A 16,646-nucleotide genomic window follows, 5' to 3' on the forward strand; every position below is an offset into this window, starting at 1 on the left:
AGTACCCGTTAGTTGTAATCTGCTTGTCCTGTTAATAATTCGGTGTCAAAAATTGTACGACAAATGAGCGTGATTTCCTTACATGCTGTTGATTCATGTCTTGAGGGTCAATTTATCATAAAAAAAATTTAACACGTGCATTTCATTGATTATAATCCATTTATGGTTTAATTGTATGTGTTCTAGTTGTAGGTCTGTTTCCTGTGAAGTATGTTTCATTATGTTTTTGAGAGTTGGACTTGAAAGAAACATTGAATGATGATAACAAGGCAAAGGCAACCTGAAAATGACGGTAGCTCAGGAGTTCACGAGACGAGAACTTCGGTGGTGGACTTTGAGCTCCTGTGGCTAATGCTTACCTCATGTCTTTCAAGCATTTGCATAGCACATTCTGACCACTTGTATGGACCCCTAGCAGTTTCCCTGTCTGGGCACCTATTGTGGTTCTGGCATTCTTTGACCAGTTCCAGGTGGTTTGGGGCTGTTGTATTGTTCAGTAAGATTATTGAATTATAGTTCGCATTGGGTAGCGGACGGGTAGATGCTGTCGCGTGTCTCTGAAGTGCACTGTGTGTATGGATGTGTAAAGGACTTTAGAGTTTGTTTTGTTTCTTTCGGCTGGGGTGCACGGTTATCCATTGCTCGAGTCTAAGGAACCCTTCATGGGGCCGATTGCATGGCTGGGATGGAAAGTGTGTGTACATAAATGAACTTGTCCTGAATGGTTGACTTGTGCAGTGATTGCTTGGAACTCTGGTAGTAGGTCAAAGTACAAACCAGGACCGCATAGCGTGTGAATGGCTGAGCAGTGTAGGTTAAACAGTGCCTACGTTGGTGCATTTACATATGTGAATATAAATGGGAGAAGCCGAGTCCTGAACAGAAGGCTGAGGGCCCAGGGTATGTGAACGTTCACCTGGGGGCGGAGAGGGTCTGGTGATGATGACGCTCGGGGACGAGGTGCGCTTTCAGGAGGGTAGGAGAAGTTCTAAAGTCTGGGGATGTCGCTCCCAGATTCTTCTGTACAGATTTTACCATCTCCTGGTTATGCTATGGCACCTGGGCCACGCGTATCTAAAAATTCACAACAATTTTTTCACATCCTGTCCCCCATGAGAAACAACTAAGCGAAGTAGTGTATTCACATAAAAGTGAAAGGAGAGAAGGTGACGCAACCGGAAGTGAGTGAAGGGGGCGGTGGGGGGGGGGGGGTTGGAGCCCTGTGATGTCAGAGCTGGTGATATTATAGTCGTCTTTCACTTCACAGAGTAGTTACTTACACGTGTTGTAAGCTTTCTTGTGAGACAGTATTTCCACAGCGTGCGTCTTCTTCAAAGACTCCGGGCGCGACGACGGCTCTGGAAGAGAAATGAAAAGAGTTATCCAGGGGCGAGGAGGGCTCCGGGGATCCTTGCAGGCACATGCATCAACAATTTTTGCCAGCGCAAACGGTGCGATTTGCAAAATTCGGCCGTTTGCGCCCGCAAAAGGGGCTTCTACGACATCAACCTGTCAGCCTCTCGCAATTTAAGAATTTGCAAATTATCGAGATTTCTTAAATTGCAATTGCATTTAAGGAATTGCACATTGCGATTCCTTACATGCAATGCATGATGGAATCGCAAATTGAGATTTTGCTAATAGGGGGTGCAAATTACCATCAATTTGTACTTGATGGTAATTTGCAAAAACTAAAGTGTATTTTTTTAAAGTTGTAGGTTACACACACATGCCCTTGGGGAATGTGTGTGCGCAACATGCGTGCACAGATCAATTTCAGGGGGTGCAACAGGGTGTCCTTTTGACACCCTTGCACCCTTGAAATTGCATGCGCAATTTGAAAGCACCTGTTGGTACTTGCAAATTGCGCATGTATCTCCCATTCATTCCTATGGGCCTGTAAGCCCATAGGAATGAATGGGAAGGCATTCCTTAATTGCGACTTGCAATTTGCGAAGCGCAATTAAGGAATGTTTGGGAATCGCTAATTTTATAGCGATTCCTACATGCATAGGCTTTTGCGATTCCTTAATAATCGCAATTAAGGAATCGCAAAAGCCTACATTAATGCATGTGCCTGTTGGAGTATACGATATGTAAGGTTGTTGAAGGTGTGACACACCACCAGCGAAGACCTATACTGGTAGCACAAGAACCTTGCTGGGGCGTGCTTTTGCGTGGCACAGGTGATATGCGTTCCCAGCTGAGACAAGAGCCAACGATTGTGTATGAAAAGCACCACTTATATCCGTATCCACCAGGGGGCGCCCTCTGCACGCTCCTTGCCTTATACTGACTCAAGGGCCCCTGCTGTGCCTGATGTACTTCTCCACATACGCAAATAGAGCGAGGCTTCTTTTGGGGGTTGGATTTGCCCCCCTCGGTTCTCCTAGTACTCTAGTCATTTTATCGTAAGCAGCAGGTCACCAAAGGTTGGGTCTGAAACACCCAGGCAAAAAAGATGCCAGAGATGCAATCAACAAGATAGACTGTAAAACCTGGGAACGGGACAGCACATCTGATAGCTATCCTAGACGTGTTACTCAATATCTTGTCACTCTACAAGTCTATGGAATATGGTGCAAGAATTAAGAGATCAGTATTGTTTCTGTACAAAGGGCTACCAGTTTAGGGATCACGTGGATATGTGGGTCACAATGATCCAGATGTGCTCGGAGTAAAATACATTTGTACTCAATAACCGAGTTTATCAAAGATCAGGGGCATGACAATGAGGTCACATTTGTTCCCTCTTTTGTCAATCTATGTGGGTTGGTAAGAGATGGTGCATGCATACCACTATGCCTTCTAGAGTAATTTTGATAATGTGATATTATCGATCAGATTTAGAGATGACATGTAATTTTATGTGTGATGGTTTCTTTCTAAGGATGCTGTCGCTAATTCCGTGCTACATGTCAATTGTGCACATTCATGGTGCCTAAATAACAGCCTTTGTTAGGGTGAATGTATTAGAATTAAGAGAACATGTACCTCACAGTGAAAGTTTGAATGATACATCCAGTAGATGTAAAGAAAGAAGATTAAAACAAGATGAAAAGAGAGAATGAAGTAACCGAGATCCTTCAAGGGGTCTATTAAATGCCAGGCAAAATACAATTGGACAGTCACAGAATCACACAAATTTCGCTGATACACTGGAAAGTGTTATTTGTGTATCCTGTATAATGTGGGAATCCCCAACATGAAGTTAACTTCCTAGTATATAGTCTAGCGATTAACACAATTTATAGATTCTGAATTAAAACAAGATTGGAGGATAATATATATATATATATATATATATATATATATATATATATATATATATATATATATATATATATATATATATATATATATAAACAAGTCCCAGCCGCTCTCGACATGGCTTCTGTTGGGTGCGGACCTCTTTCTCCCTCCAACTCCCAAAATCCAGGAATTAGGATGCCATCACACAAAGTAGAGTGAGCAGTGCAGTTTTAATATTCTGCCATTTGACAAGCAAGTGCTCTCCCTGACGCGTTTCGCTCTGCACGCAGAGCTTGATCACATGACGCGTCAGGAGTAGGCACGGCAATATAAAGAAATAAAAGCTCATGTGGCTAAAGAAATAGATCGCATGAGTACAAAACGAGTGCAACAGGTTGAAAAATAACAAATTCATAGCATGCTGTTTGTAAATACATTACACAGCAAAACCAAAAAATGAATAAATAGTCCTTGGTTTTTTAGAGGAATTTGAGCATAGTGCTCATAGATACAGATGTAATAAAGTGCAATTAGGTGAGCATATATCCAATATCAATAATGGTAAACAGTTTCCTGGCAATTATCAGCTGTCAATCAACAAAAAATAAAGTGCCAGTGCAACAATCACCTCAATGTAAATGGATACATTTGATGATTTAAATACAATAAAGTGCAAGTGCCTATATATATAGATATGTTACAGACTATTGTGCCATTCAAAAATGAGTCATGGGGCAGATAGAGCCATCAAGGAACTGGATTTTTAGCTATCCAGGAAGATTTCATTTTGAAAACAACCACAGATAAACATCACTTAATTACACTTTTAAAAAAACGGATTTCGTACTGTCACACATTAGGAGCATGCACCAGGTACTGGCAACTCAGGCAATTAGAATTGTATTCTATTTGGGCTAATGTTACATTAGTTCGAGGTGGCAATATTGGCAATGAGATGTTTGAAACTTTTGCAAATGGAACAGCTGGCAGTGGTTGAGAGTTATAATGGCTTAGTGTCCTTCTCCATTCAGACTTACGAATAAAATTAAAATGTGGAATGTACAGTAGATGGAAAATACCAGGTATTCGTGTCTTAAATGGTGCATTCATTTGAATTGATTTGCATAATTTTTTTAATGTATGAGTTTAGAAATGTGAATTGTTATACCAATTATTATTTTCTTTTATGTTTTTTTTAAGTTTAAAAACCCAGATCTTTGGGACCATAATTTAAGGGCATGTTCACATAAGAGGCCTTAAGAGTCCGGAATGAGACTTTGGAGAAAGTTACTAAACAAGGGTAGAATTAATCTGGAATCCCTCCTTCATCAAAAACCATAGTATACATTTATCCCATGAATCCTATTTCTAATATTCATGAGATTGGAGAGATCTTGTATTGGTTAAGTGGGAGTGGATGTAGGGGTGTTTAAAATTGTGATTATAGGCTTATTGTAGGAGAGACCTGGAGAGTAGATATTTTGGCGATCGGTAGAAAAAAATCAGGTGTAAAAAGTGCCAGTTTCCGTTTTCAGTAGCATACCAAAGAGAAAAAAAACACACACAAACACACACACAACCACACACACAACCACTCACACACACACACACACACACACACACACACACACACCCCCCACCCACCCACTAATTTGTGTGGATATATATCTGCCTGTATATGTGAATGCATGTGTTTGTATATGTACATAGGCAAAATACAAAGCTTTGCACTAATATACACACTAGACACACACTCACACATTAACTCTTTCGCTGCGGCGGCTATTCCGCCGCAGCGCTAACTATCGCGGGGGGGCCGCACGGGTGAGCTGCGCGGATGACAGAACCGTTCCGTCACGGCTCGCGGGTGAGGTGTGCTCATGACGGAACGGTTCCGTCACGGCACCGACCGCTCAATTAAACGCACCGCGCAGGCCTGGCGGCCGGGCCGTGACGGAACCGTTCCGTCATGAGCACAGCTCCCCCGCGAGCCGTGACGGAACGGTTCCGTCAATAGCCTCGAAGAGGTTAAGTTACTAGCACTCATCATAACAAATAAAGACCCATGTGCAGGTACCTCAAGTTGCACTGGGAATGTTTCACAAATGTCTAGGTGTCTGTCTGTACCATGCTCACTTACTTGCAGGTTTCTGTGTTCCAAAGTGAAGTTCCAGGTCAAGGTACTTGACCATGTCACTCAGCTTGTCGTATTCCGAGTCTTCTCCGAGCTGCAGAGGAAGGCGAAAGAGAGGAGAAGGTATTGGAGTTTTGTCGCCCTACACACAAACTTCCAAGAACAAAGGCTAGTGAGGAGGGGATATGGGAACCTATGTTCATTACGAATGAACCTCCAAGATCCCATTCCGACCTCTGAAAGTTTATCTTCAGCAGTTTATAATCACTATTAGAACATTGAAATGTTGGGAGCTCCATTGAAGACAATGGAATGCACCGGGCTTCTAATGGCTGGTAGAAGCCCGGAGTATCAACATTCTAATGTGTGTTCACAGCCGTTGCTGTCAACAAAAGCGTCACGGAGCCAGAGGGGATTTCAACCATCACGTGCTCCATGAGGCCTTTGTTTTACAAATTAGAACATTCTGCCTTAGAGCTCTCCGTAGCAGGCTCTAACGGCCATTTAAGGCCCGCCCCCTGATAAAGGCCCTCGCCAAAACGCTGGAGCGGACCTTTAATGGCCAATAGAGCCAGCTACGGCGGGCTCTAAGGCTATATTACATTTTGGAAAATATTACAAGTAGTCCAGTATACATTTATGTAAATAATGTTTTCCAACAGTTTATCAGAGAGGTTATAATATTTTCAATATTTGTTTCTTGACACCTCAAATTGCAGGGTTATATCGCCTATTTCGCCAAGAAACCTCTATCACGTTTTTGAATACTTTAAGGATAAAACGATATATGGCTGTAAGCCTCCATCACAACTTCACTTTCCGCAATACCCGAAATGTCATACTCTTGACTTAGGGGCACGGTCATGATACTGGATCCCCAGACAATTATATTGGTTTTGCTTCCCTGCATTTATTTCCATTCTCAATGGAATAGACCTGGCGATACCCAAAGCATCCTACAGCGACTCATAGATACTGAACGTATTTCCATTTATACCAATAGCATCTCTTATGGGTAGGGTATGGCTATCTGCCAAGCTGCAGTGGTAAGAACGCACATGCATGCCCTTGGGGTTCCACCCAAGAGCACTGATTTACTAAAGGCACACGCATTGCTTAATGGAGGGTTCCCCTGTGAAGCGCACATTCAGGGCAGCCTCCCCTTTACACGAATACGCAGTAGCTGGGCATGCTCTGCGCTGCTAAATATTCCTAGGCCAGGGGTAGGATTGGCGGCTAGGAGTTCTATTTCTACTGTACCATCGGTGTAGTCCTATACATGGATCCTTATGATAACATTCACCTATGCCACAGGCTGGGAATGTAAAACAAGCTGCTGGTCTCGGATGAGGAGCTGCATAAGGCTATGGTTATAAAGGCATGGACAAGAGGTACACACTTCCATTTGACCTCTGCTGGCATTGCACCTCTGACTAACTCCATACCAGGCTAATGTAAGTGGTCGCGTGAAGCAGGGATTCTGTTCCCAGTGAAGTGTCAGGATGCTCTGATGGCACCTCTGTGGCAGCCCCAGCCTCTTCCCCTTTTTGTGTGACTCAGAAGCTCTTGTAAATCTGTGTAAACGACGATCTAAAGGAGAACATGTTACCTTACCTTGATTTCCCTTTGTTTATTAGTTTCACTTTCTATTCGCCCCAAGTGGCAATAGAAGCAAGCGCAGATTTCACATGCTCTCGAGTAAATCTTAGCCAGGAGGAAGAAGCCTTTCGTGGAGCTCCTGAAACTCCTCAAACAAATTCGTAATAATAAAGGAAAAAAGTCTAAAAATGACAAAGGAAAATAGGTGTGTATTAACCCCCCAGAAGCTACACTTAAAGTCCATCTATAAGGGGCAGGTGTACTGAACTTCATTTTCCTTCATTCAAAGGGCCTCTTTGAGACATGCCATCTCGTAGTTGAGAGACAAACATGGCCTGGTGTCTACGCTGTGATCTATCGCCATTCTTTAGTTTCCGCTTGTGGGAATAACACCTTCACTGATTCTGAAAGGGTCTTTCGTGGTCCTGGCTCTGCTTGACCTCCCAGACCTCTTATCCATCTTAGAGGGGATCTATTTGTCACCAGAGTCACAGGCTCCACTCCTGAGTGGTTCAGTTCCTTCCTGGCAGATGCTGGTCAAAGATTACTGTCTCTATTAACCTCTTCCGTGCTCATGACGAGCTGAGCTCGTCATGAGTTGTGCCGCTCGCATGCTCATGACGAGCTCAGCTCGTCATGTAACGCAGCTTTTTGAAAAAAGCTGCACAGCGCGAAAAAAGCCGCCGCACGCATGTGGTTAATATTCACCCTTACAACCAAAGGCTCCCAGCCCTACTGCTCTCCAGATGGGAACTTTCATGCTGATCCTCAGCGGTTCAGTGCCACTCCAGTCCTAGGTAAGGATTTAAAGATCCCCATAACAGGCAGTGGGCCCTAAGAGACATTCACCAAAAGCACCATCAGGACTTAGACATCCCCGAAGAGTGAGCGGGCAGGAGCGGTGTCAAGCTTTACCGAGACAACATCAATGTACCTAATTCTCTCCGTAAGCGACATCATCTTCATAGTTATGGAATATCTGTCTGCTCTAGGACAGTTTAGGAGTGTTCCTACTACGAGTACACTTATAAACGTCTGTAGCTGTAGTACATTGGCAGGGTCTGGGGACACCTTTGTACCCGCCCTTCAAATGATGCTGTGCTGCATAAGCGGCCCAGCAGCACGGCACAGGCCGTGGCACAGCTGACTGTGTCATACGTGCAGCTCCTGTTAGTGAATCTGAGATATTGTTGGATTGACTCAGCATCGCAGGATCAACCATAACTTTGCCCATGTGATCCTTTACACCAACGCAGGTCTTCCAGGGCTGTAATCACAACAATCCCACCTTCAGAATACCCGCATGAGATAAGGTGACATTTACATCTAAAGCCAGATGAGAATTATCGACCTGGTCAGTGTGAACCTGCAAAACTGGTATGGGTGTAGCCTTCGGAGACCCTGAGGGGCAGGTTTACAGGGCCCCTGCGCCACCAGTACGTCACTTTTTGTGACATACTGGAGTCGGATTTTCCTGCTCCATATTTGCAAGGACAGGAAAAGTCACGCAGGGTGACCTTTCCTGTCCTTGTAAATACGGCCCCTTTACACGCAGCACTTTGCATGAAAGGGGTATTCCATTGGTGTTGCTGTGGGTGTTCCCACGCAACACCCATGGAACCGGACAGATTTCCAAGTTTACGAGGAATCGTAAATCTGGGAATGCGTGTGAATGCTACGCCAGGGAGGCGCAACGAGGAGAAATGTTTTCATTTCTCCTCGTTTTCTCTTCCTCTTTCTATGCGTGAATGCACTCTGCAGCACGCATAGAAGGAGAAAATCACTCTAATGATTGTTTTTGTTCAGGAAGGGTTCTCTTCCCGCACATAAACAATCATTGAAACAATCCACACACAGAAGTTGAAAAACAGCATTTCAGATTGTTTTTGTTCAGGAAGGGGCACCTTCCTGCACAAAAACAATCTCCCCACGACACAGGCATCCTTGCACCATGGTGCAAGGGTGCCTGGCAGCAGTTTGTGGGCCATTGCATGGCTAAGCACAGAAATGCGAGATATTGTTGTAAATATGCTGCATCCCTGTGCTTTGAAAGTGACTCAGTGCAGCGCAGCCAATCTGACCCAGATTGTTTAAGTGCTTCCTGAGACCCTGCAATGCACAACTTTAGAACTAATGTTAACAGGTTTATTGTGCTGATCATTCACCCATATTTGCTGGACCAAAGCCTACGAGTTGCTACCACTGCTTAGTTGTTGGCTTGTGGTTGCACCAAAGTGGTATTTCTGCTTCATCTCACCTGACCCCAGATGGTGCCTTCCGAGTTCTCCACTTGTTCCCATCGCAGTCGTTTCACGCTCATGTGGCTGGACTCACTCCTGCGATGTGGCCCACGGTGCAGAAGAGGTGGTGCGCAGGGCACTGGAGGCAACGGTGGAGGCGGAGGAGGTGGAGTCAGTGACAACGCAGTCTGAGAGTGGCCTTCTGCGGGCCCTACATGCCGGAGGTGGGGATTTCCACTGGCATCGAGAGTCAACGTCACCGGCTTGTGTGCATGGAACTGTAAAGGTGGTGGGGGAGGCGGACTCATAGGTGGGGGCGGGATGTGGTCAGACATCGAGGAGTACGTAAGGGAGCTTCCGTCATCGCTGCTGCTGACGTATTCGCTAGCACTACTCATCTCGTTGGTATGAACACTACCCTGGTCATCTTGGAAGCTCATCTGGTGCAAGAGAAGGGAACACAAGAGAATAGAGGAAAGTATCGATTAGAAAGTTAAATCAGAGACAAAAGTCAGTCCAAAAAAGGAGCATGCCCCAAATGCTGTGATCATAAGGCACCACTATAGAAAGGTAATGGAGCAAAGCCACAACACAGTATAAGATGTCACCCAATGGAAATGTTCCAGTCCTGTAGAGAACATTAAAGGACTGTCTTCAACAGTTTGCATGGCTGCCAGATTGCTCCATGCCATAAGTACAGGTGCTTCAAATAAGGTGAATCTGTACTACATATCACAGAATGCACTGGATTGTTAAATGAAAAATGATTAAATGGTGTCCCTAAGGACTTGGGCATGATGAAAGTTAGATGAGTGTATTGCACTCAACAAACCTCTCTCCCTTAGTTTATTTTCAGCTAGAATTATTTGTTTTTTATTTTTATCTTTTATTATAAAATGTGTTTAATTTATTGTATTGCCTAGCTCTAGGCACGCATCTTGGTTAAATAATGAACACGTCTGACAGTAGATAGGAATAAAATCCTTCCTGAGTCTGGTGTTTGTTGAAGAGGCGGCCAGCCTAAACCATAACTCTTTATCATCAAAAAGGGAACTATTTTCCAGTGTTACCACCATTACTACAAACAGTCTTGGCGAAAGTTTTCCTTTGTATATCATTGTTCGTCTGGAAATATTCTAGAAGGAAGTGTTTGTGCTTCTGAGAAGATGGGGCCAATACACGCATCACAGGAAGCTGCAATAATGAATCTATGACATCCCTACAGCTCATAGGGTCCTGGTATCAAGTTGTGTGGCATAGTGTGGGGGATTAACGAAGTCAATACATACTATTACAAAGGCCCCAAAGGGGTAATTAGAAAGTATCACACCTGATAAAATCCGATACCCCAGGCTTAAAAATGTATTGGGTACGATGGACTGAGCCTATTCTAATTTTGGGGGAATAACAAGTAGATTTGATGCTAAGCGCACCAAAATCTCACTGTCCCAGTCAATTCTGGGCCTTTTCCCCCTGTTAAATTCCAGCAGGTTTTGAGTTTTTCCCCTGTTATATGCCTTCAGGTGCTGTACTTTAATATAGGGTGCAACATTTATGGCACCCGGTAATTACCAAGTGCAGCAAATATCTTACCATGTATAACTGTGATTCCCATGCACACAGATGTTTACACAGGGATCACAATTTTACGAGGCACTTGTAATCAGACCCTTCCAGTGAAAAACTGTGGGGTGTAATAATTATTACACAACTCGTAATTCTGATTTCTGCAGAGTGTTTACAATTTACCCTTAGCTTATAACCGGGAAAGTTCCATGAAACTCCCTACCCTAAGCTCAACATTGAACACGTTCTTACTTCCTCATAGTCGTTTTCAGGGGTCATGAACTCGTCCACTATAGTCACTCTGTGGCCCAGTTGCTCACTCAAGGCATCCAGAAACCGGTCGGTGTCGCGGCTTCGTGGCGGTCTGGAGAAGGTGAACAGCTTCTTGCGTTGAGAGAGGGGGCTGCTGGCGTAGTCGGTGGGCGTGGGGGATGGCGCCCGACTGTTGTCCAGGCTGACGTAAGGATTTGAATCCGTGCTTCCAGGAGAGGGACTATTCCGTAAGTGATAAGGACACGGGGGCACTGGAGGTGGGTCCTTCTGCCATGAGATGGTCATCCCAGACTTCCTCCATCCTGTGGGAAAGGAAGAGGAGAAGACTGTAGAGGTTACTGCAGTACGTATTATAAAATGACTACACCTGTAGTGTAGGGCGTCCACTGAAATATGACCCTGGGCCTGCTTCTCGATAAAGTCAAAGAAACGAAGCAAATGGTGCTGAGAGAATTGAAACTACACTTTCTTTTGTTACTTGTACTCATCTATTGTATCAGGACTTCCCAGCCCTGCACTACAAAGATACCAGCATCTTTTTAAAGACTTAAACTCGTGCTCCATGTCAGAAACGTATATGGCCTTCTGTAAATTGCTCGGCTATCCTTTGCCCTGGGTCTTGATAAGGTATATGAAGAATAAACAAATAAATGACTCACACGGATACTGTGGTAATGCTCAAACAAAGCAGTAAAGATCTTTTCACAGGTGTCTTCACTATGGACCTTTACCATTAGGGAAAATGTAGTCCTTGCATCTATCTTTCATTTTCAATTTTGATTTGACTGTAAAAAACGAACCAATTTTCAATGAGGTAATCTTACATTTAAACAGTTGAATTTTCACTAAGGTACTTTCCTGACATCATTCATTTATCGTTCATGCTATTTTAAATGGGTATCGGAGTGTAAAACACAACATTTAGAGCCTTTTAAAAGAACTCCAGGGAATTTGAATCATAATATGCAACATTTTGCATTGTCTTATATAAAGACAAAATGTTTACTATATGGAATCTTTGACTTGATTACATTGCTAGCTAGACCACACATCCAACCTCTAAACAGTCCTCATTTTATACCACACAGACCATTCAGACGACTTCTCTTTTCTCTTTAGCGCGCACCTTTTCTCATAGTCATCAACTGTTCTTTCTAAGACACTTTCTATCGTGCAGGTCAACTTTCCCCAAAGATCACACATCCTCCTGAAGACAACACCTCCTCCTCAGATGATTCCTCCTCATACAGGCAACACCACTACCCTTAGACTGCACCCCCTATCAAAGATCACAGTTACAAAAGTCAACTTTTCATGCTAGAACCACACCCTTCCATAAATTGCTTCTTTTCAAACAAGCCCCACCTCCTCCCACAGACTACCTCTCCTCCCATAGACCACTACTACTTCTCATGGGCCGTGTCTTCTCCCTACATTCACGCCTCCAGTAGACAACACTTTCTCAGAGATATCTGCCCATCCATAGACGGCTTCTCATACAAGTCATATCTTCTTCTATGTATTCATCCTATTTAGACCATACTTTCTCTTCTTTCCTTTTTCTCTTTGGAGAAGTGTGGCTCAATGATTAGAGCGATTCAGAAAAGGGGGGTGGTGATGAACAGAGTGTCTGAATTAAGCAGACCACTCTTACCCAGTCCAAAGATCAGGGCTTGATCCATCACCGTTATTTAGCTCACTGCACCATCCCAGCTCAGAACCTGGCTATATGCAAATTAGTCTGTCCCTGGCCCAGTGCATCATGGGAACAGGGCAAACCAAACTACCAAGCCAATTCTTCACCAGAAAGGAGACAAGCTTCCGGGGACCGGTTTCTGGCATTTCAGCCGTCGTCGGCCCGGCTTGCTTGAATCCTGATGGTGCAGTGAGCAAGGGACTCACATCTGAGTATAGTGCAGTGAGCTAAAAAACGGTGATGGATCAAGCCCTGATCTTTGGACTGGGTAAGAGTGGTCTGCTTAATTCAGACACTCTGTTCATCACCACCCCCTTTTCTGAATCGTCAATGATTAGAGCGGCAGACCCTGATGCAGAGGTCTAGCCGGGAACCAGGGTTCAATTCCCCACCTCGGCGGGTCTTGGGCTCAAAATTCCACGGACCAGATAATTCTCGCCTCGGTGCCTATTCCAATCATGGAGTCCCACTCTGCAACTCTGGGAAATAGCTTGCTTAATCTCCACAACGGCCCCCACAACGCTAAGGATGCCTGGCCTCCACCTTGGGGGTGCCCAAGAGTGGACGCCTCACAGGGAAAGCCAAGATGGGTTCCACAGCAGTATTCGTACAAGCGCCTTGAGACCCTTTGCGGGTGAGTAGTGCGCTATACAAGTATCAATTTACATTTGTTTACCTCTCGACTTCATGCAAACTGCATCTCCTACCCTAGCCACCTTCTTATACAGACCAGAGCTCTTCCAACAGACATGTTATTGATAGGTCTCACAGATTCCCCTTTTTCTCATATAGGCCACACCAACCATAGATAGCGCATCCTCACATGGATTACATATTCTCATAGAGGAGACACCTGTTAACATAGAGAATGCCTCCTCTCTTAGATGTTATCTTCTCATATAGGACACACCTTGTAGCATAGACCATGCCTGCATACATAGACCTCATCTACACATGCAGGACACGCCTCCCACCATCAACAATGCCAGCTTGCATTGTTTACATCTTCCCATACAGAACATATCGTCTCTCACATTCTACACCTGCTCTGGTCTTCCATACTAGGAACATCCTCCACTTGATTTCTCATAAAAGCCATACCTTCTTCTTCGTATCTCATCTTCTATAGATTATACTTTCTGTCATAGAGCCCACGTCTCGCGCAGACTGCCTCTCCTCCCCTAGCCACAGTTCTTCGGAAACACTGCATTTCATGTTATTGATAGCCCTCCACCCAGATTCAGCCTTTTCTCACGTAGGGCACACCATCCATAGATAGTGCTTCCTCACATAGATCACTTCTCACACAGGCCACGCCACTTACGATTGATAGTACCTCTTTGCTTCGATTACATCTTCTCATCCAGGACACACCACCTAGCATAGCTAACGCCTCCTCGCATATATTATACCTTCTCATGCAATACCCGCCTCCTACCATCAACAGTGCATCTTTGCATAGATTACATCTTCCCATACAGTTGGCATCTCTCACATTATATATCTTCTCTGGTCTTTCCATACTGAGAATATCCTCCACTCAACAACATGCCCTGCCCCCAAACTTTGGGCACTAGTTTTTGTACCATAAAAATTAAATTCCTTTCACATTTAGCATACCCTTGTCTGACATGTGACCAGGGCCAATATACAGACATTTAAAACAACACCAGCAGGAGGAAACAAGAAGCTTTTACTGCCTCTATTTTTAAAACAATTCTGATTGGGAGCTATCAAACTGGAGCAAATGAGTTGTTTTGAAAGTCACTGCCTAAAGGACTTTGGCAATTCCAGTAAAAAACAAAAAATTATAAAGGGTGATAAATTAATTTTTGAATGTTCTTCCTCAATCCATTTAAATTGTATCATCTCCTAAAACAAGCTGCAAACCCCTTTAATGTGCCCACATGTCTGAAAGAAGATCGTCTCTTCTTTAAACAAAAAGGCCTAGATATAGAAGGACTACAGAACCTTCAATTACGCTTACAATATTTATACTCCAGGCTAACCCTCATGGAGTAGTACAGAACCAAATACCCCACCCTCACTTTCACATCATTATCTAATTCTAAAGGATAAGGGCACAGAAATGTATCAGAAATATTCGAACCGCTATCAGAACGGATCAATTTTCCTGTGCTATATCTGTGAATTAAAGCCTTCTGCTTCTGTGCAGCCCTTCGCCCAGGTGATGGATCTGTTTGACTGCTTGTAATGAATTTCAGTGGAGATAGGTTTTCAGAACGACCAAAATAAATGTAAACTAACAGGATTTTACTATGTGGTGGATTGACAATCAAACAGCTACTAAGTTCAAGTACAGCACTTCATAGATCTTACATTGGTAACATTGTTCAAATATCCAGAACTTAAATCTCAACATTTCTCCATTCAGAATCACAAGTAGACTTAGCTGAGTATAGAAGTGTGCTAGCATGGGTTTCTAGGTACACCACAGGCTGCCTTTTCAGAAAATTCCGCAAGACGCTTGGCAAGTGGGATCGTAATGGAAATTGAACTCAAAAGAGTGGAGGACGAAGAGAGCAGGAACTAACGGGAACTGAGTTTCCCTACTTTTATTTTGACTGCTATGTAATTCCGCTACTTTTTACAACTGATTCACAGTAACAATAATTTTCTTTTTTGCAGTAAAAGGAATCTTCTTTTTATTTTACAAGTGTAACCAATGCTTTTTGTGAAGCTAATTCACCTCTGCTCCTGTTGTGCAGAGAGGCTCCTAAATTGTAATTTGTAATCCCTCTCTTCAAATCTCACTTCCAGCCTGCCTGTCAGTGTTCAACTACTTAGGGCCTTATTACAAGGTTCCAATAATTTTCTTGGTACATTTTGCAACCAGTAATAACCAGTGCCACCGAGTATTGTATTTTCGGGGCCTCCAATTTGTCCATCATTTAGAGATGGACCTTGGCACAGGGGATAACCACAATATATTATTCTGCCTAGGTCTCTGCCAATCCTCCGAATGTATCTGCTTCCTCCTCGACCAGACACCAGACCTTACTACAAACCTCTACCTGCTGCATTGGCCAAGTCCGCCGGTGACACGGGTGCACTCCCCAGCTGCGACCCGTACTCTTTTTTTCTGAATGAACTGTTGGTGAAGCGGTTCTCCAGTTCCGCGTACACCGCGGACATCTGCAAAGAAAAAAGGAAACGTTGAACGCAAACATCTATTGCCCTGCCTCATACCCTGCTACTGCCGTGTATGCGAGGTGCTGGTTTTGTCTACTGTTGCTGAGGCGCTGAAGTGGGAATAGCGAATCTGAGCCTTTCAAACCCTATTTTTTATATGAATTTTTGTTACTTGTTATTGTTTCTTATGTTTTTTGGATTAATTGTTTCTTTAAATTATTATTTTTATTAAAATAATTGTATTGCACTGTTTATTGTATTATAACTTTCAATGTGTAGTATTTAATTCTTAATTGTTATTTTATATGTTATTATTCATGTTTAACCCCTTCGATGCTGATGACGAGCTCAGCTCGTCCTCAGCTACGACGCTCGTATGCGGATGACAAGCTGAGCTCGTCATGTAACGCGGGTTTTTGAAAAACGCTGCACACAGCGGAAAAAGCCGCTGCAGCGATGCGGTTAAAAAAAAATGGAAAGAAAAGTTTGTTGAGAAAAGGCAGATAAGCAATGTAAGAGCTTGGAGCCGTGTTTATCATTCAGACTACACGGTAAGAGGTTGTTCATATTCCCATAACTTTCCATTTTGCCCACATTACAGACGGTGTCACCTGTCAGCCACAACATGCTCCCTTGATGGGCTGGTAATGGTAAATAAAGCCAGCACAGCCAACATTCTAGTCAAAGCGCTTATTGCTAGAATAAATGAACAACATGTGGCACCATTAGATAT

General features: G+C 43.7%; 1 protein-coding gene across 2 annotated transcripts in view; it reads right to left on the reverse strand.

Moving 5' to 3' along the window:
• The window catches only part of GRID2IP (Grid2 interacting protein), a 321,403-nt gene that overhangs the window by 46,527 nt on the left and 258,230 nt on the right, over positions 1 to 16,646 (reverse strand). For both annotated transcript variants that reach the window (XM_086942375.1, XM_086942376.1), the window contains 5 exons: positions 15,796 to 15,916; positions 11,044 to 11,366; positions 9,243 to 9,665; positions 5,393 to 5,480; positions 1,281 to 1,358 (listed from right to left, as the gene is read on the reverse strand). In XM_086942375.1, the coding sequence (XP_086798501.1) occupies positions 1,281 to 1,358; positions 5,393 to 5,480; positions 9,243 to 9,665; positions 11,044 to 11,366; positions 15,796 to 15,916 (1,033 nt within the window). The remainder of the gene's footprint in view (positions 1 to 1,280; positions 1,359 to 5,392; positions 5,481 to 9,242; positions 9,666 to 11,043; positions 11,367 to 15,795; positions 15,917 to 16,646) is intronic.

This window comes from Lissotriton vulgaris, chromosome 10 (genome assembly GCF_964263255.1).
Source record: "Lissotriton vulgaris chromosome 10, aLisVul1.2, whole genome shotgun sequence".
NCBI lineage: Eukaryota > Metazoa > Chordata > Amphibia > Caudata > Salamandridae > Lissotriton > Lissotriton vulgaris.